At 39.9% G+C, this 27415-nt stretch overlaps 1 protein-coding gene across 1 annotated transcript in view; it reads right to left on the bottom strand.

The window, feature by feature from the left end:
- The window catches only part of SH3BGRL2 (SH3 domain binding glutamate rich protein like 2), a 69960-nt gene extending 55580 nt beyond the window's left edge, over nt 1-14380 (bottom strand). The window contains exon 1 of the mRNA XM_054492510.2: nt 14135-14380. Within this exon, the coding sequence (XP_054348485.2) occupies nt 14135-14179 (45 nt within the window). The 5' untranslated portion in view covers nt 14180-14380. The remainder of the gene's footprint in view (nt 1-14134) is intronic.
- Nucleotides 14381-27415: the final 13035 nt, after the last annotated feature.

The following is a 27415-nucleotide window of genomic DNA, read 5'->3' as shown; positions in this document are numbered from 1 at the left end:
ATAACCATTTAAAACTATTATTTCCTTCCTTTTACACATACACACAAACTTGCTGGCTCCCACTCTTCTTGAAACATATATATAGCCTTCTCGATATAATCTTATGGTTTCCCACTTTTGATAGACATAGATGCCAAGAAATACTTTCTATTATAAGATAAAATAATATACAAGCTCAGTAGCAAATGGCTCAGAGTTAGGAAAATGGTGAGAATGATGAGGGGCTGTGTAGACACCAAGGATACAGGCCCTAAGGCAAGGGGGCATCACTACTCAGTTCCAGTGGATCCATGCCAAGATGCCATGATGCCACAATGGAGTGAGGTGCCAGGATCAAGTAATCTTCAGATGTCTTAAGAAGAATGGGAAATCCAGGTTATGTTCGTGTCTAGGAAAGATATCTCCCAGTATTTAAAATATTTGCTCAAAAGAATTTAAAATGGTATGTTAACTCAAAAGAGGGTGTTTCAGACTTGCAACCAGATTGTGACTTCCAGCCTACACTAACCTTAATAAACAATGACAGTTTGGGGTGTTCCTAGGGCTATGTTCCATCTAACTCAGGACCTATTTTTTTTTTTTTCTTTTGAGACAGACTCTCACTCTGTCACCCAGGCTGGAGTGCAGTGGTGCAATCTTGGCTCACTGCAACCTACTCCATCTCCTGGGTTCAAGCAATTCTCCTACCTCAGCCTCCTGAGTAGCTGAGATTACAGGCACCCACCAGCACACCCAGCTAATTTTTGCCTTTTTAATAGAGACAGGGTTTCAACACTTTGGCCAGGCTCGTCTCCAACTCCTGACCTCACGTGATCTGCCCGTCTCGGCCTCCCAAAGTGCTGGGATTACAGGGTTGAGCCACTGTGCCCGGCCAACTCAGGACCTATTATCTGATTATTTGAACATTATTTTTTCCTTAATTAAATCTTTATAGCTCATTTAAAGTTGAAAAAAAAAATCAGAAAATTATTGCCAACTTAAATTTAAATGACACTCAATAATAATAATGGCTGCAATTTCATTAAGCTTCAACAACTTTACAAGTAGATTTTCTGAGATCCAGAGAAGTAAAAAGGCATGTTCAGCCACCTTGCCCATTAGAGTATCAGATCCATAATTCAAATCCAGGTCTTTCTGCCCCTAGAGTCTACATTCTTTCTACTCATCACTGCCCTTGTATCACACAAATTTCTTCTATCTACCAAGCTTATGAGGCTCTCTCAATAACTTACATATAAATAATCTAATATTAGAGAGATGGTTGACAATAAACAAAGCACAATGATCTTGGAGCAATTAAACTGGACAGATGAAGAGTGTAAACAGCAGCTGCACTGACCACTCCCACAGGCCTCCTCCCTACCGGTGTGTGTTGACTGAATCTTTCCCTTTACAGATGGAGGCTGTCTATACTCCCCCAGACCCTCAATTCCCTCCCTTCCACCAACAACCCCAATTCTGGCCTCCTACTTTCTACTCCCTCTCTTGCATTCAACTCCCTCGGTAGGCTGCAATATATTGATAAACTCCTTCCACTCACAAGAACACTTTTGTGCAGAGCATACAACAGGGAATAATCAGCATAGAGAACATTTCTCCTAGTAACCTAGGGTTCAAGATGTAAAGGATGAGGGCACACACCTTCACAGCAACCATTCGTCCCCATGGATCTGTTGCCCAAAAGGCCCCAATATATTAAATATCTCTGCCTATGACCCCATCTCTGGGTTACAGCCATCCTGGCCAACCTTTCTTTCCCTGTATTACCTATTGCCCTCCCATCCAATCTTGCTCCCTCCAGTTCAACCCATCAAGTTGGTTTTATTCAGCTTTATCACACACAGCAAGAGAACCACATTCGAAGGAAATCATACATTTAGTTTCAGGACATCCAACAAAACATTAAACAGTCTCTTCCTCATTTCTTTTAACTTCTGAAGTCTTCCTGTGGCACACGGCCTATAGGAAGAAGATGGTACAGATCTGGCTATCTGAACCTTCTGGGTTCTATGACAAGGCAAGTTGTTTAAAGTTTGGGTTTCTTACTCTTCTGTGAGGGGGCAGGGTAATTATGAACAGCTACTATACCAAGTTACTTTAAGGAATACAAATAACAAACGCAAGGCCCCTAGAACTGCCTGCACATGTGAATGGTACTCATTATTATTATCACGAAATATTAGTTTTCAATTTTAAATCATACTCCTTTTAGCTTCCATCAGTCTCTGAAGAAGCAAAGCCATTGCTATCACATGCTCTAAGGACATCATGCCTACAATTATCAGCTCAGCAGCTGAGTGGAGACCCCTGGAACCACTCCTCAAGAGTCCTGCACAATTCCCTCTCTTTATTACAGCTTGAGCTCAGACACTGTTATTCCAGCATGCTTGTTGTGATAGCACAACCCAGGTTCTCACCAGTCTCTTGGTCAGAGGCTCTTCTGGTGAGCAATGTGGGGCAATATAAAAAGTACCAGGCACAAAATCAGAAGAAAAGGGTTTGAATCTAGGTTTTACCACTGAGCTGAATAATCCTAGACATGCTATTTAATTATTCTGTGTCTAAACACTCTCATCTGTAAAATGAGTATAAGAAATCATAGTTTGTAGGACAATTGTAAAGATGAAATGACATAAAGTAAATATTGTACCACATTGCTGGACACAGATAAAGAGTAATTGTTCAGCTGCCCTTTCAGTGTTCCAAGGCTCAGCACAATGGGTCCCCTCTTCCAGGTGTCTTTTTCCTTCTCCTGTCTCCCACATTTTCCACAAAGCCCCCTTACTGCTTTTACCATCATCTACCTGCCCATCTGCCAGCCCAACTTATGTTTCACAGGTATTCAAAATTCACAGTGTTCAGATTCACAGTCAGGATTCTAGGAAATTCCATTCATCTTCATTAAACACAGAAATCCTGGCCCTTCACTGCCCCCAACCCCCACCAAATTTGGGGTGACAGACAAGGCATGATGTTTGCAGAGGATATCCATCAATTCAACTTGGTGTTTCATATTCCTTTTCCCTGTTACTCACAGACTCAACATATTCTATATCAGTTACAAGAATCTGAAAGACAGAGTCTAAATACATGAAGTCTAAGGCACGGACGGCAAATACGTGGCATAAGTCCTGATCCTCTCTCTGGTACCAGAGCAGGCATCAACAATCAATCGCACTGTTTTCCTGCTGATCCCAATCAAGGCTCCAAAACCCCTCTCCTGGCTCTCCAGGCAGCTACTATCCAACAGTCAGAGTTATCATTTGGGATGAAATCTACACATTATTCAGCAATCCTTAAATCAAGCCAGGGCTCTAAAAAAAACACACACAGTATATTTGGTGTCCCTTAGATACCAAAATCTTTGGATGCTCAAGTCCCTTATATCAAGTCGTATAGTATTTGCATATAACCTATGTAAAACATGGTATAATTTAAATCATCTGTAGATTATTTATAATATCTAATACAATGTAAATGCTATGTAAATAGCTGCAATACTAAATTATTTAGGGAATGAAGACTAGAAAAAGTCTGTACATGTTCAGTACAGATACAACTGTCCACTTTTTTTCTGATTATTTTTGATCCACAGGTGGGTGAATCCACAAATATGGAACCCACAGATACCAAGGGCTGACTGTATCATGTATAGCAAAGAATAGTGACCATGTGCATAGTAGTAAGCACTTTATAGGGAGTGAAAATATGATCTGAATGGGTTATGCACAACATGCCATGTACCTATAAAATATCCAAACATTACAGCAGAACTCTAACTAATGGTATGTTTGGTGAATGGCCTGCTCAAATTATAATGTTCTTATACGTTTGAGTAGAAAACCCTTTACACTTAAATTTACTAAAATCTCTCCTAAAATTATACCTGTATGCATTCTCAGCCTAGTAAGTAGTATGTACTATATATAATATTTGGATTGTTAAAGAACTTACACAGTTCAAGGTCATCGTGATTTTTTTTACTGTTATTACTACTACTGCTGAAGATGATTATGATACAGAAAAAGTAGGTAACATGCGCTGAGTACTCAGTATGTTATGGCACTCAGCTAAATGCCTAATGCAAAACCATTCATTTCATTCAAAGCTCATAAGAGCTTTTCTATGCATAAAATACCATTCCTATCCCACTTTTACAAATGAAGAGACTAAGGTTACTTGTCTAAGGTCATGCCTTTCATCAGTGGCAGAGCTAGGATTTGGACTCAGCCCCTGCCTTAACCATAACACTGTTCTCTAATGATAGATTGCCATAGCCAGCACAGAGAGGTAGGTGCATGGGTTGAATATAAACTGACTCCAGAATTAAAGAAATCAGCGCATACTCAACCCAAACATTTATTTTGGCTAGTAAGCAGTTTGTTTCTCATAAAAGAACAGTGAAATCTAAACTCCCATCAATGAAGGGCCCAGGCTTATAAAGGTGGCCAACTCCCATTTGAAGAAACTGCACTAATGAACATAATTATTAAAAGAGAACCAGTGAAAGATAAGCAGAGACTGTGATTTAAAACAAACCACACACACACACGCACACAAAAGGGCGAGAGAGAGAGAACCACTGAGCTTTAATACACATGGGAATGTCATGAATGAAGAAGACCACTCCCACGCCTTGTGGAACATGCAGAAGGAAAACAAGCTAACTGAAAAGCTATGCTTATTGCTCTTTGGGTTTTTTGTTTTGCTTTGTTTTGTTTTTAATATCAGATCGGTATGTAGCAATAGCTGCTGACTTTAACTATATTTGCATTTACCAAATACCACTGAACTGACCTGTCAATCAAGTCACCTAATTGTGTGTCTCTTACTCTCAGTCCTCCACTCTCAAAGCCACTAGACTGAAGATGACAAAAAGTCATTTCAAATTTGGGCCATAACCCAGTAGGAAATGGCAAACACATCCTAAAGTAGTTAGAACCCCCTGCTCTCAGTCGCACCCAACATTCCCTGTCTGCTCCAAGAGCTGAGAAGCAATGCTGGCAGAGGGCCTGCCAAGACCCCACAGCAAAGCAGACACACCCTGCTGGATACCTTCCACTTCAGGGGTCAGCTCCAGGAAACAACCCTTGGAGTTCTGCCAAATACTGAACCAGCTCAAGAGTCAGATCCCCTTGGGAATAAGCTGTCAATAGTAACGAAGGTGACCAACAAAATTGTTCCCAAATTGTCCCAGAGGCTGTGCCAGCCTAAAAGTGCCTAAGTTTGTAGGGAGGTGGGGTCCCATCCACCTGGATGCTGGCATCTGAGTTCAGCTTTCCATCCCACTGCAAAGCTGTCATGAGCCAGAAGGGAAACATTCAATTAAGTGCTTTTCCAAGATTTATTTCTTTTTTAGAGTTAGAAAATAAAACCAATCAAATATAAAAGAGATAGCAATACTAACCCTTTAAATTACCACAGTCCAGTTCCTGAGAAACTAGCCAGTGCTGACAGATGAAGTCAGATAAGCCTATTAAGAGAGGGAGACAGAAGGGAAACTGCACTGCCTTAAATTGGGTTGTGCAGTTTCTAGCTGGTACAGGCTTCCAATCTCCAGCTCCTCCCCTCCTGTCCTACTCCTCCCAGCCACCCCAGTGTCCCTCAAAAACTAAGACATGGCACATATTCATCACTATCTAAAAAACACTAAACAGAAAGGCTCATTGATATGTTCTTAAGCTAAAACTAGAAGGAGGATCCTCAAAAGACAACTGTATATAACCTGAAGTAGAAGAGTCCCCACAAAAGTTAACAAGCATTTGCCATTTCACAGAAGAAAGAAAATGTTCACTAAATTTTTAAGGCTAACCTCTTTTTTTGCATCATGGATAAACAGGATAAAATAAAATTAATCACAGAAAAAAATGAATACAGGAATGTGGCTTAAATAGAACTTAAATCTCTAACTAACTCTCCAGCTAAAATAATACCCATTTAAAGGAATTCCTGCTGAAAAACTCCTGAAGCCTAAAAGGGTCTCCTGAGTTTAGAGCTTGAGGGTGATTTTTTAAAAAACTGACATTTAGCAGGTGAAATAATAATTTCTAGACCCCATTTTAAAATATGCATTTCGAAATAAAGTATTTTTGTTGGTGGTGGTGATGGTTTTGGGGCTTGTTTGTTTGAGACAAGGTCTCACTTTGTCACCCAGGCTGGAGTGCAGTAGCGCAATCTCGGCTCACTGCAGGCTCGACCTCCCAAGGTTCAAGCACTCCTCCTGCCTCAGCCCCCCAAGTAACTGGGACTACAGGCGCATGCCACCATGCCCCGCTAATTTTTATATTTTTTGTAGAGATGGGGTTTTGCCATGTTGCCCAGGCTGGTCTCAAGCTCCTGAGTTCAGGAGAGCTGCCTGCCTCAGCCTCCCAAAGTGCAAAGATTATAGGCATGAGCCACTGCGCCTGGCACATAATAAAGTATTTTAAACTTTCATATATAATGATCAGTAAGTCATGCTAATTTCTACTCTAGAAAGTGAAACATTCACTATGAATCTAGATTTTTTTCTATTCTGACACCCATTTCTAATTTGATAGAAAAAAACACAATTCATTTAAGAACTTTTTATAAATCAAAGATGAAAAATAACTAAGGAAGAAATATTGTTTAGTTAATATCTCACACTGCTTCTTGTTGCCTGCTGAGTTTTTCACCATCAATAGCTCTTTTCCTTTTCAATTTTTGATTTTTAAAAATTGAAAAACAGAGAAAAATCAATACACCATCTTACATGAGTCTTCCTGCAATGTGCAAACCACCTTGTTTTTCATATTATAAATATATGTCAAAATTTAGTTTCCTCAACAATCAACAGAGTGAAAAGACAACCCACAGAATGGGAGAAAAGGTGCAAATTATGTGTCAACAGGAGATTAATATTGAAAATATACAAGGAACCCAAACAACAGCAAAAAAATAAATAATCCAATTAAAACTGGATAAGTGATCTAAATAGATAGCTCTCAAAAGAAGACATACAAATGGCCAACAAATAGATAAAAAAAATTCTTAACATCAGTAATCATCAGGAAAATGCAAATCAAAATGATAATGAAATTGCATCTCACCCGTTAGAAAGACTATTATCAAAAAGACCCTAAGTAACAAATGCTGATGAGGATGCAGAGAAAGAGGAACTCATATACTGTTGGTGGGAAGCAGTATATGAGTACAGCCATTATAGTGAACAGTATGGAAGTTTCTCAAAAAACTACAAATGGAACTACCATTTGATCCAGCAATCCCACTACTGAGAATTTATCCAAAGGAAAGGAAATCAGTATATTAAAAAGGTATCTGCACTCCCATGTTTGTTGCAGCACTATTCACAATAGCCAAGACATGGAATCAATCTAAGTGTTGAACACACAAATGAATAATATGGTATATATACACAATGGAATGTTATTCAGCCATAAGAATAAAGTCCTGTACTTATGGCAACATGAATGCACCCGAGGACATTACATTAAGTGAAATAAGCCAGGGACAGAAAGATAAATACATGTTCTCAACTAGATAGGAGGAGTAAGTTCTAGCATTCTACAGCATTGTAAGATATTTCCAGATAGCTAGGAGAGATTCTGAATGTTCCCAACACAAAGAAATAATATTTGAGGGGACTGATAAGCCAATTACCCTGATTTGATCACTATACATTATATACAGAAATATCACTAGATACCCCATAAATATGTATAATTATGTGTCAGTTAAAAAAAACTTCTAATTCTTCTATTTTCTTAATAAACATAGTTTGTATGCTACTTATAATGGGTAAAAGGATATTTGCAGAATTTGAAGTATCATTCCAGAATTTAAAGCTTATCTTAATGTTTCTTTCTAATAGCATATAATTTTGAAACATCATCATATACGTTTTTCTTCGAATAACTGGGTCAATGAGAATTTCAGGGAAATAAAACACCACCAATCTCTGCACTCAAAGACATAGTTCTTGATCAACTCGATTTGTTTTCTTCTGTAATTGTAAGTGAAATACATTTTCTTTCTTTCTTTCTTTCTTTTTTAGATGGAGTTTCACTCTTGTCACTCAGGCTGGAGTGCAATGGCACAATCTCGGCTCACTGCAATCTCCACTTCCTGGGTTCAAGTGATTCTCCTGCTTCAGCCTCCCAGATAGCTGGAATTACAGGTGCCTGCCACCATATCAGGCTAATTTTTGTATTTTTAGTAGAGACGGGGTTTCACTATATATTGGCTAGGCTGGTCTCGAACTCCTGACCTCGTGATCCACCTGCCTTAGCCTCCCAAAGTGCTGGGATTACAGGTATGAGCCACTGTGCCCGGCCACATTTTGATTTTCAAATAAATTATTTTATCTTGGCTAAAAAAAAATTAGTTTCTTCAAGTAGACTGAAACACTTACAGCATCCAAATACAAATGGGTAAACAGCTCCTAATTTCATAAAGGAGTCCATACCCTTGATTATATTTTTAAGTTTAAATGTTACTGAAGAATGGATTAAAAGCACATCAAATCTGGGAAATACTAAAATGTACTAGAAAAACTGAGGTTAGATCTTCACTTGGGATATTAATAAACCCCATTTTCTAGCAAAAGACCTCATACACAGACTATATAGCTCCATATACTCCAATATCCCACTGCTGCCTTTAAGTGTCAAGAAATGTGGCCCAGTCTTTCCAATTAAATGAGAAAAACTCCATAAATTAGTCTTTTTATTTCAATCCTCATGTTGCACGCTATTATGTGTTATGTCTCACCCAAAAGATACTGAGGTCCTAACCCCCAGTACCTATGAATGTGACCTTATTTGGAAATAGGATGTTTGCAGATAATCAAGGTAAGATGACATCATTAGGGTAGGCTCTACTCAGTATGGCTGTGTCCTTATAAAAACAGAACATTTGGACACAAAGATACATGCACAGAGGAAGAATGCCATATGAATGTGAAGGCAGAGATGAGGGTGATACATCTAGAAGCCAAGGAATGTCAAAGATCGCCAGCAAACCACCAGAAACTAGGAGAAAGCATGGAAAGGACTCTCCCTCACAGCCCTCAGAAGGAAGCAACCCCACCAACTCCCTGATCTCAGGCTTCCAGCTTCCAGAATGTTGAGACAAATTTCTGTTATTTAAGCACCCCAGTTTTTGGTATTGTGTTAATGACAGCCCTAGAGAACTAATATACAAACTTTCTCACTCTGACCTTCCATCACCACCACATCCTCTCCTTGGGCCCCCAACTTACTCTTGCTTCTTCTGATCACTTGTATGCTCCCAACTCTTCCCTAACCTCATTCCACACCCTCCTCTGCCAATGTCCTTCACCCCTGTTTCTGTTCACTGGGTATCACTTGCATTTTGGATAGGGCAGTTCTCTGTGTGGAGCTATCCCACACACTGTAGGATGTGAAGTACCCCTGATACTCTCATTCCCCCAGGATGCTACAGAGCCCACAGGAAGAACTTCTACTCTGGCAGCTCTAAAGCCACCTGCCCACCAGGGTTTGATTAAAGGTCCCCCCACCTACTGAGTATGATCTCAATCTGGTCAGCTTGCTTCAGTCTCTTCCTCTGGAAAATGGGAATAAATATTAATAATTACCCTGCCATGTGTCAGTGAGGATCCAATGAATTAAAGATCCTAAAGTGGCCAGTTATACTCTCATTCCTGTTATTAGAGTAACTTAGGAATTAACACACACTCTATTCTACATGATGACATCCTGACTTTAACTGATGTTAAACTCATCAGTTTAAGATGTAGAACTCTTTTCTGAGGTGTCCTTACACAGTGAAGCCTCACTGAATACATTCACGGGGATGCAACACCTTACCTGATAATTGTGTGTATAAAATAATTATAAATCACTCAAAGCAGTAGGTATGCACTTTTTACAGTTGCAAACAGCAAGACAACTCTGAGCATGGTTTCCATGTGTTCCCCTTCCACACCCACCCTCACTTGAAGTCCTATCCATGATTTCCAACTTTGCTTCCAATACCTTTCTATCTTTTGCTCCCAGTGATGGTTGCTCTCCAACATCCAGGGATATACTGATGTCTAGCTCATTTCATCCTGCCCCATGGAAACATCTCCCAAGCCAGCATCAGTCCTTCACTATCCTTGATTAAACAGTTTGCATCCCAAGTCTCTGAACTGGAGAGAGACAGCACTGATTTATGCCATGAGGGCAGAGTCCATGTCTGTTCTGACCACCATATACACCTAGCACCTAACATCACCTAATACAGAGCCTGGGTAAGTAAGTTTTCAGTGATTGTCTGATGAATACATGAATCATTCAATGCATGAATGAATGCATTCAGACATCAGGAATCTGGCTTCCTATGAAATCTCAGCTCTGCACTGACTGGACATAAATGGCTTCCGGGAAAGCCACTTAAAAAATTAGGTGGTTGGGCTTCACTAAAAATATCTTTAGTTTTCCGTCCAACTCTAACAGAGCCCAGGACTTTAATGAAGAGTAAAAGATTTTATTTACATTTTGAGAAATCTTAGTCAAGGCAAGCAGGAAGGTAAAGATTCTTCTGAAATCACACAACTAGGGCTCCCCCACTGCCAGGCAGCTCCATGTTCCCTGAGAAACAAAAGGCTCCAGGCAGCAGACAAGCTGCAGAAACTAAAGACATCTGTGAGATGCTAAGCACTACAGAGTTTGTCATCATGGGCTTCTTTCAGTCTTCTTTCAGGAGTCTACCCTGTCCCACCCAAAGCTCCCCCTTTCCAGCTTGAGCAGGATGGGCTCAAGAACTCTCTCCCAGGCTCCAAATCCAACCCAATTCCTCTCCCTGCCATCTGCCTAAGGCTCCCACATGCATATTTTACGATTTCTGGCATATTTCCTCTTTATCTGACATCCTGCAATGCATCTCTCTGCCTCCTATATTATTTCTATCTCTGGTAAGAATGTTCCTGCAAGAAGCATGTGTCCTTAGGCTGTACTTTACTACCTTTCCTAACTCATCTCCTACCTGTGAATTCCTTGGAGACACAGATCACACCCTCTATTCTCTGGCTTCCCACAAGACCAAGGACAGAGCTAGGCAAGCAGCAGACTCTTAGAAAATACTTGTTGAATGTGTAAATGAAATAACTGACTGATGGAATAAATGAAATAATTGATAGATTTCAATGTTTTTAAAGTAAAAAGTCATATTCACATATTTCCTGGACAAAGTTACTAAGACTTCCCCTTTCAGGAATACATCCAGAATAAATTAAATTTTAAAACGACATTTCTATGAATATACTATTTTCTTAGAACTGAGAACAAAAAATTTCCCTACAATACAATGTGAATGAATAGCAACATGGTCAGTTGAGTAAGAAATCCGATTTTCAGGTATCTGTAGCATAATAATGTGGCATTGCTTTTGTTTCCTAGTAAAAGCTGACTTCACCTGGAGCCAGGGAAGACAAAAGAGGAATCATCCCTTGGTGTTAGTTATTCCAACTGCTGAAGCTGGAGAGCTTAGGGGAATCAGAAGAAAATAGGATGATTTTCTCTAAATAGATTGTTTAAATCTATTGATGATTGAAGCGGAGCATCTTTTTGGAAATTCTGGGACTTACTTGGCTAAGTCTAATTCTGGTCACATCCCTTCCTTGTGGTTTAATAAACTTCAGCTAAAACCAAACTGACTCAAGAATCAAATTATTTGTTCTCTCATGCACTTGCTGGTCACAGTTGGGTACCAAATGAAACACTATCAACAGTCAACCCAACACTTCTGGAGGGAACACACCATGGCTATGCCACTAAAGCTTAATATAGCTTAATGCTACTGGCCCCATTAGCCTCGCCAGCCCAAGAATTGACCTAAATATCCTCACTGGTTCTTAGAAATCATTATTCTTACATATGAACATAACCTTAACATCACTAAAAGTATGGATATTACAGATAAACTGTGTACTGATATAGGAGATAAAACTACAATTGGGGAGACTCAATGAATAACTGTGTATTGATATTAAGATATAATTGAGGAGACTCAACAAACAAGGATTTTCTAAAACCTGAAAAGACTGGGTCTTCAAACAGCAGAACATTAAAATAGATAATTAGTGTTTATAGTCTGTAAGCATGTGGTAACTGCGTATGTCTTCTAACTCAAATGAAACCATGTCAGAACACATGCTACGAGACCGGGCATTGAGGGGATCTGAGCCTTCACAGTAAAATGTCCAAGGAAAGAAATTCACCTTGAGACTAGTAGGTAGGTATATTGTTCAAGCAAAAGAAGCTGTTATAAGGATTCATCCATATTCGCTCACCTAGTGAAGTCAAAATACTTTAAAGCTAGAGTGCAATTCTGAGTTATCCATGAAAATCCTTCATTTTACAGAAGAGAAACTCAGGCAGAGATGAGGCACCTTATCCAAGCTTACACTGCACTAGTCCGGGCCCACACTAAAACTTGAGTCTCTTAATTTTAGCTCCATGTGTAAAACACAAAACATTAAATTTAAAAGTTAAAAAGGCACACAGCAGGCAGGCAATAAATATTTGCTAATGGCACTGAAAAAACAAAGATGTGGAATAGCAAAACTATCTCAATATACTACCTGCTAAGAGAATAAGCCAAGTCATTATCTTGACTTGGTCCGACTTGCTCCAAAGTAGCCTAGGCTTTATCTCTTGTGGAAGGGATAAAAACCATTCCTTCCATAATCAATATAATGCTATTGGGACAATTATTGAAGCATGCAAGTCGGTGGTGAAACCAAGAGCTTTGTAGCATTCTTAGTAAGGAGTGCATTTGAACAAATCTACCCTTGAAACAGTGCCAGTTTGCAAACACATGAAGTGTGGCTTCAGTGGGGAGATCTACAAAAGGCAGGGATGACTAAGCAACCCAAATAGCTAGAAACACCAGAAACTGTCAGAAGTCTGAGGACCCCAACATGCCTGCACATAAGGATAAGTTGGATTTTCCCATCTATTGTTTCTAGTGCAAATGGGGGTGGAGGGGCTTTGTATGATCGTGTTGGTTTCTTTTTAAATAAAAAACTTCAGTGGTTTACAAGGATTTTCAAACAATATTTTATTCCATCCTCCACTTCACCCACTTAAGAAACAAATTTTGGAACAATCTGACTGAGCTACTGGGCAGACAATTGACCAGACCAAATTTAAGCAACCTACAATGCACTTTTTGATGTTACTTGATTATATATGTCACAAAAGAGGCTCTTAAATCTATAGTTGAACACTTGGTTAAGGAAACCAAGTCTCAATAATCATGTAAAACACATGTGCTATGTCCCTTAGTGGGCTGTCAAATATACTAACTACTGAATTTTCCTTAAATTCTGACATCTCTAGCTATTTAACTTTCCTTTCTTTAAAAAAAAATTTTTTATCTAAAAAAATTCAAGAACATCCACCAAACAGAATAGCTAAAAATAATTAAATAAAAAACCACAATTCATAGATCCCCAGGATAAAATTTCCACAGCATTACAGGTGGAAAGAAAATGCGTGCATACACACACATTTACATAAAGATGTAAAAATACTTATGGCACCCTAAGAAAAAAAATGACAGTGAAAGCAAACAATCCTACCACAACAGGACAAACCTAGTTTTACTATTCTCTTTGCGCAGGTACAAAACTAAACAAATGCACTTGCTGGCGGGGAAGGGAGGACAGAGAGCAATTCCCACTTAAACTTGCTTCATTCAGGAGCTAGGTTAACAAACCAAAGCAGTAGAAAAGGCTCCCGTGCAAAACATAACCAGTCTGAAGGTCCCAAATCGGAAAGAACTAAACTAAGGGAAGGGGGACCCCCGAAGCTCTTGAACAACCCGTTCCCCAAATTTCCATGCCACACAACAGGAGCTGGGGGCTTCCCTCGGACTCCATTTTCAGGCCGCGTTGTCTGCCTTTCAGGCCACGCAGGGTGGGCATTTGGGTGAGGCCGGGGTCCCCCACCCACCTTTCCTCTCCGCCCTCTTCATTGTTGTCGAAGTGTGATGGATCACCTGCCGGGAGCGGGCTCCCGCGAGCGGACGCGCTGAGCGCAAGGACGCGCAGTGACGAGCGCCGCGCGCCTCCCGCAGGACCCGCGCCCCGCGACCCCAACCTGCTGCCCGCCCCCACCGCGCTCACCGCCACGAAGCCCGAGGAAGAGGCGATGAACACGCGGATGACCATCCTCTCGGTGCGCCCGGGACAGACCCCTTGCCCCCCGGGCTCCGGGCTGGCGTGGACGCAGAGCTGAACCCCGCTACGAGCCGCCGGCAGCCTCTGGGTAAAGCGCTGCCGTCTGGGAAGATCGCTGGGATCTGGCTCCCTCCCGCTGGGTCCTCAGATAAAAGCCCAGCGCCGCCCGGCCGCAGGCTGAAGGGGAAGGAGAGGGAGGAGGAGGGAGCCGGCTGCGGGGCTTGATGGGAGTTGTAGTTTCCGTCTCTCCCTGGAGTGGCTAGTGGACTGAGCTCCCCTCTTGACTGCGCTTTGATCCCGAACACGCGCAGGTGGCTGGAGGGGAGCCACAACCCGGGCAGAAGCTGTGAGGTGGGTTGGCAAGGATCCTGGCTTGATGAGGAAAAAGCAAACTAGGCAAAAGGGCTCGGTTCAAAGTCCAAGCTTGGGTTCTGTATTGTGGTTTACTGGTTTGGAGCATCCACACCCAGAAGTGCCAACAGACAAGATCGTGCTGCGGGCACACATCGTCTCAGGGCCGCTGGCGTACCGGGCAAACCCCAGCTACCTGAAGCAGGCGGGATCGGCGAGCCGGGTGCTCGGGAGGTGTGGGCAGTGGGGTTGGGCTCGTTTGTCCAGTAGCACTGGAGATTGCAGAAAGGTGATTCTTTTGGGTAAATGAGAGGTCTTCTCTTGTCTGTACACACTGAAAATTAGAAACCCAGATGGGAGCACAACCAATATTTTATTTTTCTTAGCAAAACTGTAATTGTAGTAGAAAAAAATAAATACCAAACGAAATTGGAATCCTTCTATCAACATTGGAAATCAGGACCCTACCTGCCCCACCCCTCCCTACACAATGGCTTCTCCTCTGTGCACCTAATATTTACAGTTCAGCCAAATCTGTGCCTTTTTCAGAACCGCTGCACATTCCAGCGCAGTTTCCCAGGAGGATGCTGTTAAATAAAAAGCTTTTATGTAGTTGCTAATAGTTTAGGAATAGTTTTTTATCAAGCGCTTTCTGTTTGACAAAAGCTCAAGCCTCTCTCACAGTTTTGTTGAAAGGAACCAGTTTTCCCTGCTGTACTGTATTTACTTTTTTCCTTTCAACACGGGAGTTTAGCAGAGGTCTGGGAACAATGTTGATTAAGAAAAAGTAAGAAATTAGATGATGAGGTCTCTGGCTCTTTGATACATTTCTTGCACAAAGAGCAATCATTATGAAGTAGTTTTTAGGGCAGTTATGAATATTTCAAGTTTATAACCTTTCCTATTGCTTTTCTTAAAGCCATTTCTGTAGTAGGAATCTTTTTAAATTTCCTTCAGTAATAGAAGAGACAATCCTAATGGGACTTTATTTCTTCTTCGTGTTTAAAATTTTAAATAGAAGTTTTGCTGTCTTTAGTATCTCTCAGCAAATGTACTTTAATTTTGCTACCATAAATGTGGAAATGCACGTTTATAAAATAGAAAATAATTTTCTTAAAAGTAGATACCGTATTTCCTATATAAATGCAAATCTTTATAAAAGTCAGCATTTTCTTCAGTTTGGAATTATTCAGCTATGAAGATATAGTTAAACTCAAATAATTGGAACTCAGAGCCTACTCTGTGAAAGGTACAAGAATGGATAAAAAGTTGAACAAGTCATTTCTCTGTCAGCAGAGCACCTATTGTCTAGGGAAGAAAAAGACAGATACAGAAATAGTGACAGAACAAGATACACTGTACTAATACAGTGTTGTATGGATGTAAAGGAAAAAGGTGGCCATTATAGAAGGTACTTTAAAGATGAGTAGAATTTCTGTCTGCAGATAGGGAGGATGCAGGGTGAGATTATTCAGGGTGTGTGAAGAGAACAGCAAGGAGTTGGTTTTGCTTCAGAAAGGAATATGAGGGGACTAGTAGAGGACAATGCTGAAAAAGTAGGTTTGAATGAATGCCAACAAAGGACTTTCTCACTGGGTTATCTGCTCAGCTCCTTGGGATTTCTGCTCCTTTCCTCTGATCCTGGAGGTTGTAAGGGTCCCCAAAGCCCTGTACATACAGCAGGGCCTAACCCTCTGACCACAGCTTATTGATCTAGGAGTGAGCACCCGAGCCAAGTAAGGCCAAGCAACATTTCTACCCTAAAGATTCAGAATTGGAACTGGGAAAACAAGAGAGCTTGAATTTGTGACACAGAAGCTCAGAGCTTCCAACATGAGAATCAGAGAAGCTGAAGAAGCTAGTCAGCAGAAAGAGAACAACAGAGAATTTGTAAAAAAGAGTTGGAGATAATAGCTCTAAGTTTTAGAAAGAGTGCTGACAATACTGTAAGCTAAGGGTCCTCAAACTGTGACCTGCATGTCAAATGCACGTGGCTACCTGCTTTGTAAATAAAGTTTTATTGGAACACATTCCTCTTGGTATTGTCTATGGTAGACTGACAGAGGTCGTATGGCCCACAAAGCCTAATACATTTACATCTGGCGTTTACAGAAAAAGTTTGCCAATCTCTGATCCTGTTCAACCTGTTCCTATATCCCTGCTCTTGAGGGCTGTGTAATATCCCTGTATCTATAAGTTCCTCATCTTGCTTAAGCCACCTGAAATAGGTTTTGTTTCATGGAACCGAAAGTGCCCTGAGAAGTTCATAAGCATTCTGTGTCCAAATGCATTCTGAGAAACAGAAGGATATAATCAGAACTATACTTCAAGAAGAATCTTCTATTTTTTCTACCCTGAATGAAAAGGTTCACCTTTCGACCTTGTATGCAGGAGAAAATATGTTAGCAATCCAGTAAAACAGCAAGGCCGGTATGGAGTTGAGACCCAGAGTTAGTAAACAAAGTGGAAGAGTAACTGAGAGCAGAACGCACTCTAGGATAAAAGATAGAGGCCCAAAGATCAACACCAGCTTATCAGACCACAGAGAGTATTAGGTGCCAATCTGACAAATAAGGTCTACAGATAGAGCGGGTAGCCAAAACTGAAAGATAAGACTAAGAAAATTGAGCAGGTCATTAGGCTTGAAGAAAGTGGCTCCTGTGTTGCCTAGGACTTTATCCCCTTTACAAGTCCTGCTAGACCATATGGCTAGAATGTTTTAAAGTAGGGGTTCTTGACCTTTTTTTTGTGTGGGAGTAAGAGGAGTGCCAAGACCCTTTAGTAGTCTGATGAAATCTATCGGTGGTTTCTCAAAAAAAAAAAAGTTTCTAAATGTAGAAAATTTGAAAGTATCAGGTTACAAAGGAAACTATACTGCAAAACAGTTACCAAAATGTTAAAATTTTGATATGATAATATGTATGATTCTTTATTAATGTATTAAATATTAAGATTGGTGGATCAAATGGCCGTCGTGATTTTGAAGTAGTAATGGGAAAAGATAAAATTTTGAGATATTTGCAATCATTGGAAAATATGAAAATGCCTGTGATTTCTATTGGTAACAAAGTCACAGTGTTGCTGCTATTACAATGGCTTAACTACATTCATAATTGAAGGAATTGGTAAATTTCAGTTAGAGTTTAGTGAAAAGATAAAGATGTGATTTTTTTTCTCATTCAAGTCCATGAACCTCCTAAATTCTATCAAGTCCCTTTAGGCTGGGGGTGAGGGGAGATCCAAGAACCCCAGGTTAAGAAATCATGATGTCTGAATATATCTAAATCTACAGAAGCCTATTATTTTGCCTAAGAAGAAAATATGGAAAGAGACAAGAGGAGCCATGAAGAGTCCCTTGGAGATCTCCTACACTTAAGAATTGGAAGAAGAACAAGGAATTAAAAATAGTAGAGGAGCAACCAGAATAGTACAAAACTGAAAGAATATACTGTCACAGAAACCAAGAGAAGAATTTTAAGTTTCAAAATGTAGACTATCTAAGAATGTTAGCCTGAAAGTCAAGAAAGATTATATTGAAAATGGAGACTTTCCTTTGGCAAATTTCATCACCTCCATAAGCCTCAAGTTTCTTGTCTACAAAATGGGTATAAACAATGGCTATCAATCAATATTCTAATGATAATTGACTACCCTTAGGATATTATTTAAGTTATGCCATATAGTGCCTGTCAACCCACAGCCCTTCTAAAGGAAACTCTCAGGCTACCTGGTCACAGATATTTGGAATATTTGGACCACATTTGTGTAATTCCCCCAGCATGACCTAATGTAGCTTGTAATTTACAACATATGTGACCAGGTTGGAAAATACATGCAGGTCCTTCAAATTCCTCTTTTAGGAATTTATAGTTAGAAAATTTAAAGACTAGGGCAGTTAGCAATAGAATAAAGGGGGATGGTATGAGGCTGGGATAGGGTTGAGATGAGAAGCTTTGAGCAAGTTGAGGCAATGAAGGGAATGAAATGAGTAAAAAGAGGAAGCTAGTCTGTGGCCCGGGGAAATGGAGTCACTATGTAGTGAGAAGCTGAGACACTAACAAGGAGGCTGACAGCTGTCTTGCTTCCAGTCTCAGTTTTCATGAATCCAAGTCTGCCATGGTTCCTGCCCTTGAGTTTCTGTTTCATAATCCCCCTCCTTTATCTTGAGCTAGTTTAAGTGGGTCTATTTTCTTTCAACTAATAAATCCTGACCAGAATACCTATGTAAAGCGTGGGTAGTAACTCATGCTTCTTTAGGGATCAGGCAGGTGATATTGATTAGGGAGGTGAGGAAGATCCAAGTGCAAATATATTCACTTCGTGCAAAGGGTGGGCACCATGAGGACTGTAGCTGCAGTATTCTGGTTTTTGAATGTTGGCTTGATTTTTTAAAACTGAGCCCACTAAACTCAGGTTTGCTCACTAAACTCACTGTCTACAGGCACAGCCCTATGGGCCTCCAGGTTTCTCTCTCCATTGTAAAGCACTGAGCCCAGGGTTTGGCACCCAATAAATCCACAAGAAGCACTAGCTGTTATTATGGTAATAGTTTATTATCATTACTGACCTTTGTGAGAGTGCTTCCAGTAGAGAGGTGGAGGCAGAAGCCAGATTGCAGTGTCTTGAGGACTGGAACCCGATGAGGTAATAGAAGCAATGATACATCCTTCATCTCTCCTCTTTGGAAATTTGATGGTAGAAGGAAAGAGCAAGGGCAGAAGCTATAAAGGGAATCAGGGAACATAAATATCCTTCATTAAGGTTTATCTACAGATTAAATAAAGCGTTCTTTTAAACAGTTTGAAGTCTCAACCATCCCGATTTTATTTTTATTTATTTACTTATTTAGAGACAGAGTTTTGCTATGTTGCCCAGGCTGCTCTTGAATTCCTGGCCTCAAGCAATCCTCCTGCCTCAGCCTCCCAAAGTGCTGGGATTACAGGTGTTAGCCAGCACACCTAGCCCAGATTTTAATTTTAGAATGGAATTGAATCTGACTGATAATTTTGTTCTGTTAGGGCTGCCCTGTTCTTAACTATTATTACCTGACTCCCCAAGGATTTAACTTTTCAAGGGACTTCACAGTGCCCACATCATGCTTGTCACAATCCCTTTCCTATTCTAAGTGGTTACTCCTTCAAAAGCTGAGTCAGCACCTTTGGCTGTTAGTGGATGATAGATTTGTGGGAGAGGAGGTTAAGGGAAGGGGTAGGCCAGAGGGGTTAAGGAATGGGAAGCCATACCTGCATTAATGTCACAGCTATATGACCTTAGGCAGCTGCTTTAACTTGCCGATACCTCATCTTCCTTATCTTCCCGGTTGTTGCAGGGCTTAATAGAGATGAGGTATGTACAGTGCTTTTTGACACCATGCCTGGCACATAGTTAGGACTCAATAAGTGTTAGGTATTATTAATCACGCAAAATAAATCAGGGAAGGGCCTGCATTCACACAAAGCATATAAACTCTATAAATATTTGTTTCATGTGTGTGATTTTAACTTTCTAAATGACAGGTATCTGGTTTTGTATAAGCCTCTTTGTACAGTGCCATGTTCAATTAAAGTATTAACAAAGTCTTTTTGATGTTATTGAAGTTTAGAGGTCATAATTAAGATAAAAAGAATATTTGTGAAATGAAGCAGCAATAAAGTCAAATAATGCAGCTTGAATTTCATAAAAAGAGAATTTATCTACTGCTTTATGTTGTTTCATCAGGCCAATTCTGTCTATTCTTGATCAAATAAAATCTTAATTAACAGGAACCATACTAACCAATCCCTGAATTAAATGGAACTTTCAACATTCATGATTAAGGAATGGAAGTAAATTATGTGTGTGTGTGTGTGTGTGTGTGTGTGCATATGTGTATATATATGTGTGTATATATGTATGTGTCTGTGTATATATATATATTTTTTAATAGAGACACGGTCTTGCTCTGTTGCACAGCTTGGGGTGCAATGGTGCGATCACGGCTTACTACAGCCTTGACCTTCAGGGCTCAAGTGATCCTCCCACCTCAGCTCCCTGAGTAGCTGGAACTAGAAGCATGCGCCACCACACCTGGCTAATTTATTTATTTAATTTTTTTATAGACATGGAGTCTATATTGCCCAGGCTGGTCTGGAACCCTGGGCTTAAGCAGTTCTCCTGTCTTGGCTTCCCAAAGTGCTCGGATTATAGGCGTGAGCCATGGAGCCCACCTAGGACATATTCTTGAATCAGTTCACATTCCCCTCAACCAATAGGGTTCTTTATCCTATCTGACAGGAAAAAAAAAAACCCAAAAAACAGAAAACACTTTCATTCGCCCAGCACCTTATTCTTACTGTAAAAGTCAGCAAACTGAAAAAGAGAAGAGATGGAAGAGAGGTGACTGGCACAGCTGCCATCCTGCAACTATAACAAGGAAGCTTCGAGATATGCTGGTAGGGTAACCGCTGGATAAACTGAAGCCCTTGTGTGCAGTTCATTTCTTGCAGCTATATTCACTCAGTTTCTGCCAGGTGCTATACTAGATGCTGGGGATTCAGCAGTAAATCAAACACAATCCCTACCTTCATGGAAATTATGGCCTAATTGGGGAAGATGATACTGAACATATTGTTACAAGTATGCTTAGTGCTTAAAGGAAAATATCAGATATTGTTTTTTGTTCTTTATTTTTATTTTGATTTTTAATCTTGTAGAACTCTCCTAGTCATCTTTTTTGGTTAATATATATCGTCTATATATTAACGAAAAATATTAATAATAGATACTTTTGTGTTTTTGATTAATATATAGATGATATATATTTATTATAATAATATATAGATGATATATATATGATATACTATATATAGTACAGACTATATATATACGTTTTTCCAAGATTGCATTCCAGGTCAGGAGATGACAACACTATAATAAAATAAAGATTTGATGTTGATTATTGCTGAAATAGTTTAGGCAACACAAGTTACAGGGATTTCCAATACTCTATATATTGGTTTTATTAGTCCACCACTTTGTAAATGATTACCATGTTATAATAAACATAAAATTTGCATTTAGGTTATTGTTGAATTCAGAAACTATTTTGATTCCTCCTAAATACACTGCTAATAAGTTTTTAGAATTCGTTATAATTTCTCATTATGCTAGGCATAAAGGCCATTTAAAATAATTGCAATAGGGGAAGTATAAGAAAATGTTTACATATAGATACAATTAGAGAAAATGGAAAAGTCAGGTTAAACAAACATAAGTCTTATTATTTATGTAGCAATTATTTTTATTATTCTTTTTCCTGTGATTTTTGAGGGGCCTACTGAATGGAAATTATGAACATTTGCTTTTAGTGCTTTTTAACACCTTAGCCATAAAGAGTTTAAAAAGAACAATTAAGTCTTCACCTTTAAATTTCTCAAATTTTTCCTGAATGTAAAATCAGAGATGAGAAAAACCAGACACCTTAACATTAGCTTACCACTTCTTTTCCTCAGTTCTTTGTGTCCATCTCCATCTAATACATTCAGAGGCAATTCAAATTGCAGATGTCACTCTGGTCTGTACTGCAATGACAGACTTTGGGTTTAAATAGCAGCTTTCAAGGGGAAAGCATTTTTGCATTAAATGGAAATAGATTTAACATTGATGTCAGTGAACACTTTCCTATAAATTCAACATACCCTACTCAGAAGCCCTTATCCGACCCAGGTTTCATGAAGTTTATGACAAAACGAAGTACTCATTGACAGCATTTAGTCTTTCCCATGTTAATTGCCCCCTGATTGTAAATCAGACATTTTTTTTTTGTGAGGCAGAGTCTCACTGTATCGCCCAGGCCAGAGTGCAGTGGCATGATCTCCAATCACTGCAACCTCTGCCCCTCAGGTTCAAACAGTTTTCCCACCTCAGGTTCCTGAGTAGCTGGGATTACAGGCGCGTGCCACCATGCCCACCTAATTTTTGTATTTTTAGTAAAGACAAGGTTTCGCTATGTTGGCCAGGCTGGTCTTGAACTCCTGACCTCAAGTGATCTGCCTGCCTCAGCCTCCCAAAGTGCTGGGATTACAGGCGTGAGCTACCACGCCCGGCAATCAGACATATTTTTAAAGCTCATTAAGTTCTTTATGCCCAAAGAACAATGTAGTGAAATGCCTTATTTTACTTTAACCAGTTTACATTTGCCCAGAACACAATGGTCTTTTTAAAAGACCATTCTGCTCAATTCAGTTTATTTGTTGAACACTTGCTCTTTATCAGTAACTTATCAAACTTCCTCTCTTCAGCAATTTGCATTTCTTTAAATTGTAAATAATTAATTTTTAAAAATCATCTCTCAAAACCAGAAAAATGTTAATATGTCCTGGTAATTCCTAAAAACCCAATGACTTAAGTAGCTATTCAATACAGAGGATATCAGACAATTTTAATTTCATTTATCAAGTTGCTAATATATACTAGACACTGTACTAGATGCTGGAAATATGAAGATTAATAAAACAGAGAGGTGTGTGGTGGGGGATGGGGTGAAACAGTTTTAGCTAGCACAAACTGGAATCCTGGGTAGAAGCACAAAGGTCATGAGTGAGTGGTTGTGTGAGAACCATGCAAAGAGACACAGAATCTGGGGCCTTTGAAAGGAATCTTTGAGGTATGGTCTAAAGTTTACTTGCAACACATATCATTACTGTTCTGGTTTTAGATAGTAAAGTAGAATAAGTAATAGTTTAGGAAATTGAAATCTCATCAGTGCCTATTTTCTTATAATTTGCTGCATTCTGCAACTGTTCCTCAGTTAAGAGTAACAATTGTCTTTGTAGTCAAGGTTGTGGAGGGGAGGTGCTGGAGGAAATGAATTCTGCAGCACTAAATAGCAGCCTATCAACCTAAAATGAAGACAGCTTCCTGCTTCCAAAATCTGCTTCTGTTCCCATATTAACTGATATACATGCAGCTGCAAGTTTGGTCAAATCTGACAAATTTCCAACAGCAATAGTGACATTTGATTCTTTCACATAACAAGATGTGTACAGGGAGGTTAAACCAGGTTTACTACATCAGTCTAACAATGTCCTCAAAGCCCCCAACACTCCACTTTCCATTCTGCCATCTTCTGCATGATGTTCTTCCTTGGGCTTGTTACCACCTCATGGTTGCAAGGTGATTGCCACAACCTCAAATATGGCATCTTCATACCATCATCCCAAATAGGAAGAAAGAAGAGGACAAGCAAAAAATATGATTTCCTCTTATCAGGGAGGAAGAGCTTCCCCAGAAGCACTCCAGCAGACTTCTTATATCTCACTGGTCAGATCTGGGTCACATGGCCATCTGCAAAGGAGGCTGAGAAAGTGTATATCAAGAAGAAGAATGGGAGAGCCACGACGGGTTAAGGTCTGTTATCGTTCATCCCCTGGGACTGAAACTACTGGGGTTCTCCTAGCAAGAAGGACAATGGGGGATGAGTGGCAACAAATAGTGACTGCCACAATCATTTGCTTTGTGCAATCTTGGGTGAATTACTTAACATCTGTTTTGGTCAGCTTGGGCTGGTATAATGAAATACCATAAGCTGGGTAACTTATAAACAACATGAGTTTATTTCTGACAGTACTGAAAGCTGGGAAGTCCAAGATCAAGGCAGATTCAGTGTCTAGCGAGGGCTTCTTTCCTGGTTCATAGATGGCACCTTCTTTCTGTGTCCTCACAGGGTAGAAGGGGCTAGATATCTCTCCAGGTCTCTTTTATATGGGCACTAATCTCATTCATGAGAGCTATACCTTCATGACCTAATCATCTAGAAGCCCCCATCTCTAAACACTATCACATTAGTGATTAGGTGTCAATATATAATTTTGGGGTGAGAAGGACACAAACATTCAGATCGTAGCAGCACCTGCGCCTTGATTTCCATATCAGCAAAATTGAGATAGTGATAAAACCTAACTCCTAGGCTTGGGATGAGAATTAAATGACATAATCCATGCCAAGTGTTTGAATAAGTGCCAGGTACAAGGTCAACACTCATAACTATTAGCTACTAATAAAAAGAGACATGGCTGGGCTCGGTGGCTCACACCTGTAATCCCAGTACTTTAGAAGGCTAAGATGGGAGAATCACTTGAGACCAGGAGTTCAAGACCAGCCTGGACAACATAGCGAGACCCCAACTCTATTTAAAAATTTTAAAAAAGTTTTAAAAGCCACTATATTTCCCAAAGTGCTTGATTTACACCAAATTCCTTAGATTCCCTGGATAGCAAGATGTGCAGAAACAGAATTGGAAAACATGACTTCCAACTCTCAGCAGATAATTCTTTCCATCAGACTTGTGTCTCTAACATAGTTTAGATCCTTTTCATTCTTCTCTGTGCTATCCCCCAATCCTCTCCCTTTCTCCTCTTCTCTTCTCTCCCTCTTCCCCACTTTTCTGTCACATCTACTCTTTTATCTCCTTTCCGCATACATGTTCTTTTTCTCTCTCAGGACCCCTTCCCCTTTTTTTCAGGCTGGGAAATTATCATTGCTTCACCTTCTGCTTGACTTAAAGGCTAAAAAGGATGCCAACCGTCACACAGGACTCTCCAAAGTCCCATGAAAGAGTTATCCTCCGAGGACCAATGGGTGATATATTGAGAACATGGTTAATTTATTCTGCATGTGCTAAAGCATAAGTAATTCACAAGCGAGGCAATAATCATGAGCCTAACATGCGTCAATTGTCTGATAAACGCACCTCATTGCATTATTTTCTTTTTGCCATTTCACTCTCATAAAGGTCAGAAGGAAATCAGGCAAAAAAAAAAATTTTAAATTTAACCAAATTAATTTATCCACCATTTTTTAAAAGAGTAGGACAGAAATAGGACAAACAACCTAAAAAATGAGCTTTGTAAAAGAGATTTGCAAAATAATTATCCAGCAAGAAAGAACATTAGTTTATTATTCCAGGGGAAAAAAAAGGGAGAACCAGGCTTCTATGAGAACGGTAAATGGAACACAGCAGGAAAGAAAAAAAACAACAACAACTGGAGAATATGTGTGCTATGACCTTTGGAGATGAGCAAGGAAAAAAAAATCAATATAAAGAGAATTCACATACACACATTTAAAGCTATTCTGAGAGATCAGAAACATTTGTTTTTGAAAAGGGAAGCTCTAGCTTCATTGTGCAATATTTTTCTTTGCTTCCCATTAAAACCAAATGGTGTGACTTCTAAATGTTAGTAAAATCTCAGGTTTCTTTTCTTTTTTAAAATTGCCTTTAAATTAGCACAAGAGGGAAGTGATTCTCACTTCTGTCTACTATAGAAGAGAAAAGGAATAGATGCAGAAGCTAAAACCAAGGTGTATTAAAGCCACGCACCTCCCCTCATTCATCCCTCTCCATCATCCCACCTAAACTTGAAAAAGCTCAGGGTGATGGGGCTGGAAATGGGGGAAACAGCAGCAATGGGGGTCCTGCTTATCTTCATCTCCTGCAAAGGCAAGTGGAGTTGATGTGATGAATTCTCTAGGAGTCAGCTGTACCTGGCATTCTCTGCTTCTGCCCATCTGGAAAGCCTTAGCAGAAACCTCAAATGCCAATGAGGACCAGGAGGGTATAAACAAAGGCAACAAGGGCAAGTAAGAAAATATAAACTAAACCACTTGTTTTGAGACTAAATAACAACAACAACAGCATAGGACTGCTGACTGAAGTATACAGTAACAATAAAGAATGAGGAAGGTATGTATGTACTACATGGATTTTCCAGGATAGATTGCTAATATTTTTAGGGAGGGAAAAAAACAAGGCACAGAGCAGGGAAGACAGTTTGCTGTCTTTTGTGTAAGAAGGGAAGGAAATTGTACATACAGATATATAATAAAACATCAAACAAAAAGAGACAAAATAATTGGTTACCTAGAGGGGTCAGGAGGTGGAGAGGAATAGAGGCAGGGTGGAGGGGATATTAATGAATATAGTAGATTTTCCTAATCATGTTTTTATATAGTTTCGAATTTGAGCTATATGGCTCAAATTCAAATAATGGCTCAAATATGTTTTACCTGTTAAAAATTAAAATTTATTACTGGGAAAAATTGAAGCAAACTAAATTTGAAATCAAACTGAAGCAAATTATCTTAACTGCATTACACATGGGTGACTTTCGAGTGACTTTGCAACAGAGCACATTTACTGTTTATCTTTTTTTTTTTTTTGACAGAGTCTCACTCTGTCACCCAGGCTGGAGTCCAGTGGGGCGTTCTCGGATCACTGCAACCTGCCTTCCAGTTTCAAGCAATTCTCTTGCCTCAGCCTACCGAGTAGCTGGGACTACAGGCACATACCACCACGCACGGCTAATTTTTGTATTTGTAGTAGAGACAGGGTTTCTTCATGTTGGTCAGGCTAGTCTCGAACTCTTGACTTCAAGTGATCCACCCGCCTCACCCAGGCTGGAGTGCAATGGCTTGATCTCGGTTCACCGCAACCTCCACCTCCCGGGTTCAAATGATTCTCCTGCCTCAGCCTCCTGAGTAGCTGGGATTACAGGTGCATGCCATCATGCCCAGATAAGTTTTGTAGTTTTAGTAGAGATGGGGTTTCACCATGTTGGCCAGGCTGGTCTCAAACTCCTGACCTCGTGATCCACTGGCCTCGGCCTCCCAAAGTGCAGGAATTACAGGCACGAGCCACCGCGCCTGGCCCAACCTGGCCATTTTCTTTTGCCAAAAAATGCCCAAAGAATGATGGGGATATCTCAAAAGGACAGAGGAGGAAGCCAAATTTGGGTCAATTTGAATACCAAGATCAGTGACTGCAACTGATTATAAAAATTGAATAAGTAAAAATCCACATAGTCCATAGAACTGTTGAAAGAGAGACAAAAAAACTAA

Source organism: Pongo pygmaeus, chromosome 5 (assembly GCF_028885625.2).
Source record: "Pongo pygmaeus isolate AG05252 chromosome 5, NHGRI_mPonPyg2-v2.0_pri, whole genome shotgun sequence".
In the NCBI taxonomy this organism is placed as follows: domain Eukaryota; kingdom Metazoa; phylum Chordata; class Mammalia; order Primates; family Hominidae; genus Pongo; species Pongo pygmaeus.
The sequence above is the reverse complement of the archived record's forward strand: the minus strand, read 5'-3'. Positions and strand labels throughout refer to the sequence as shown.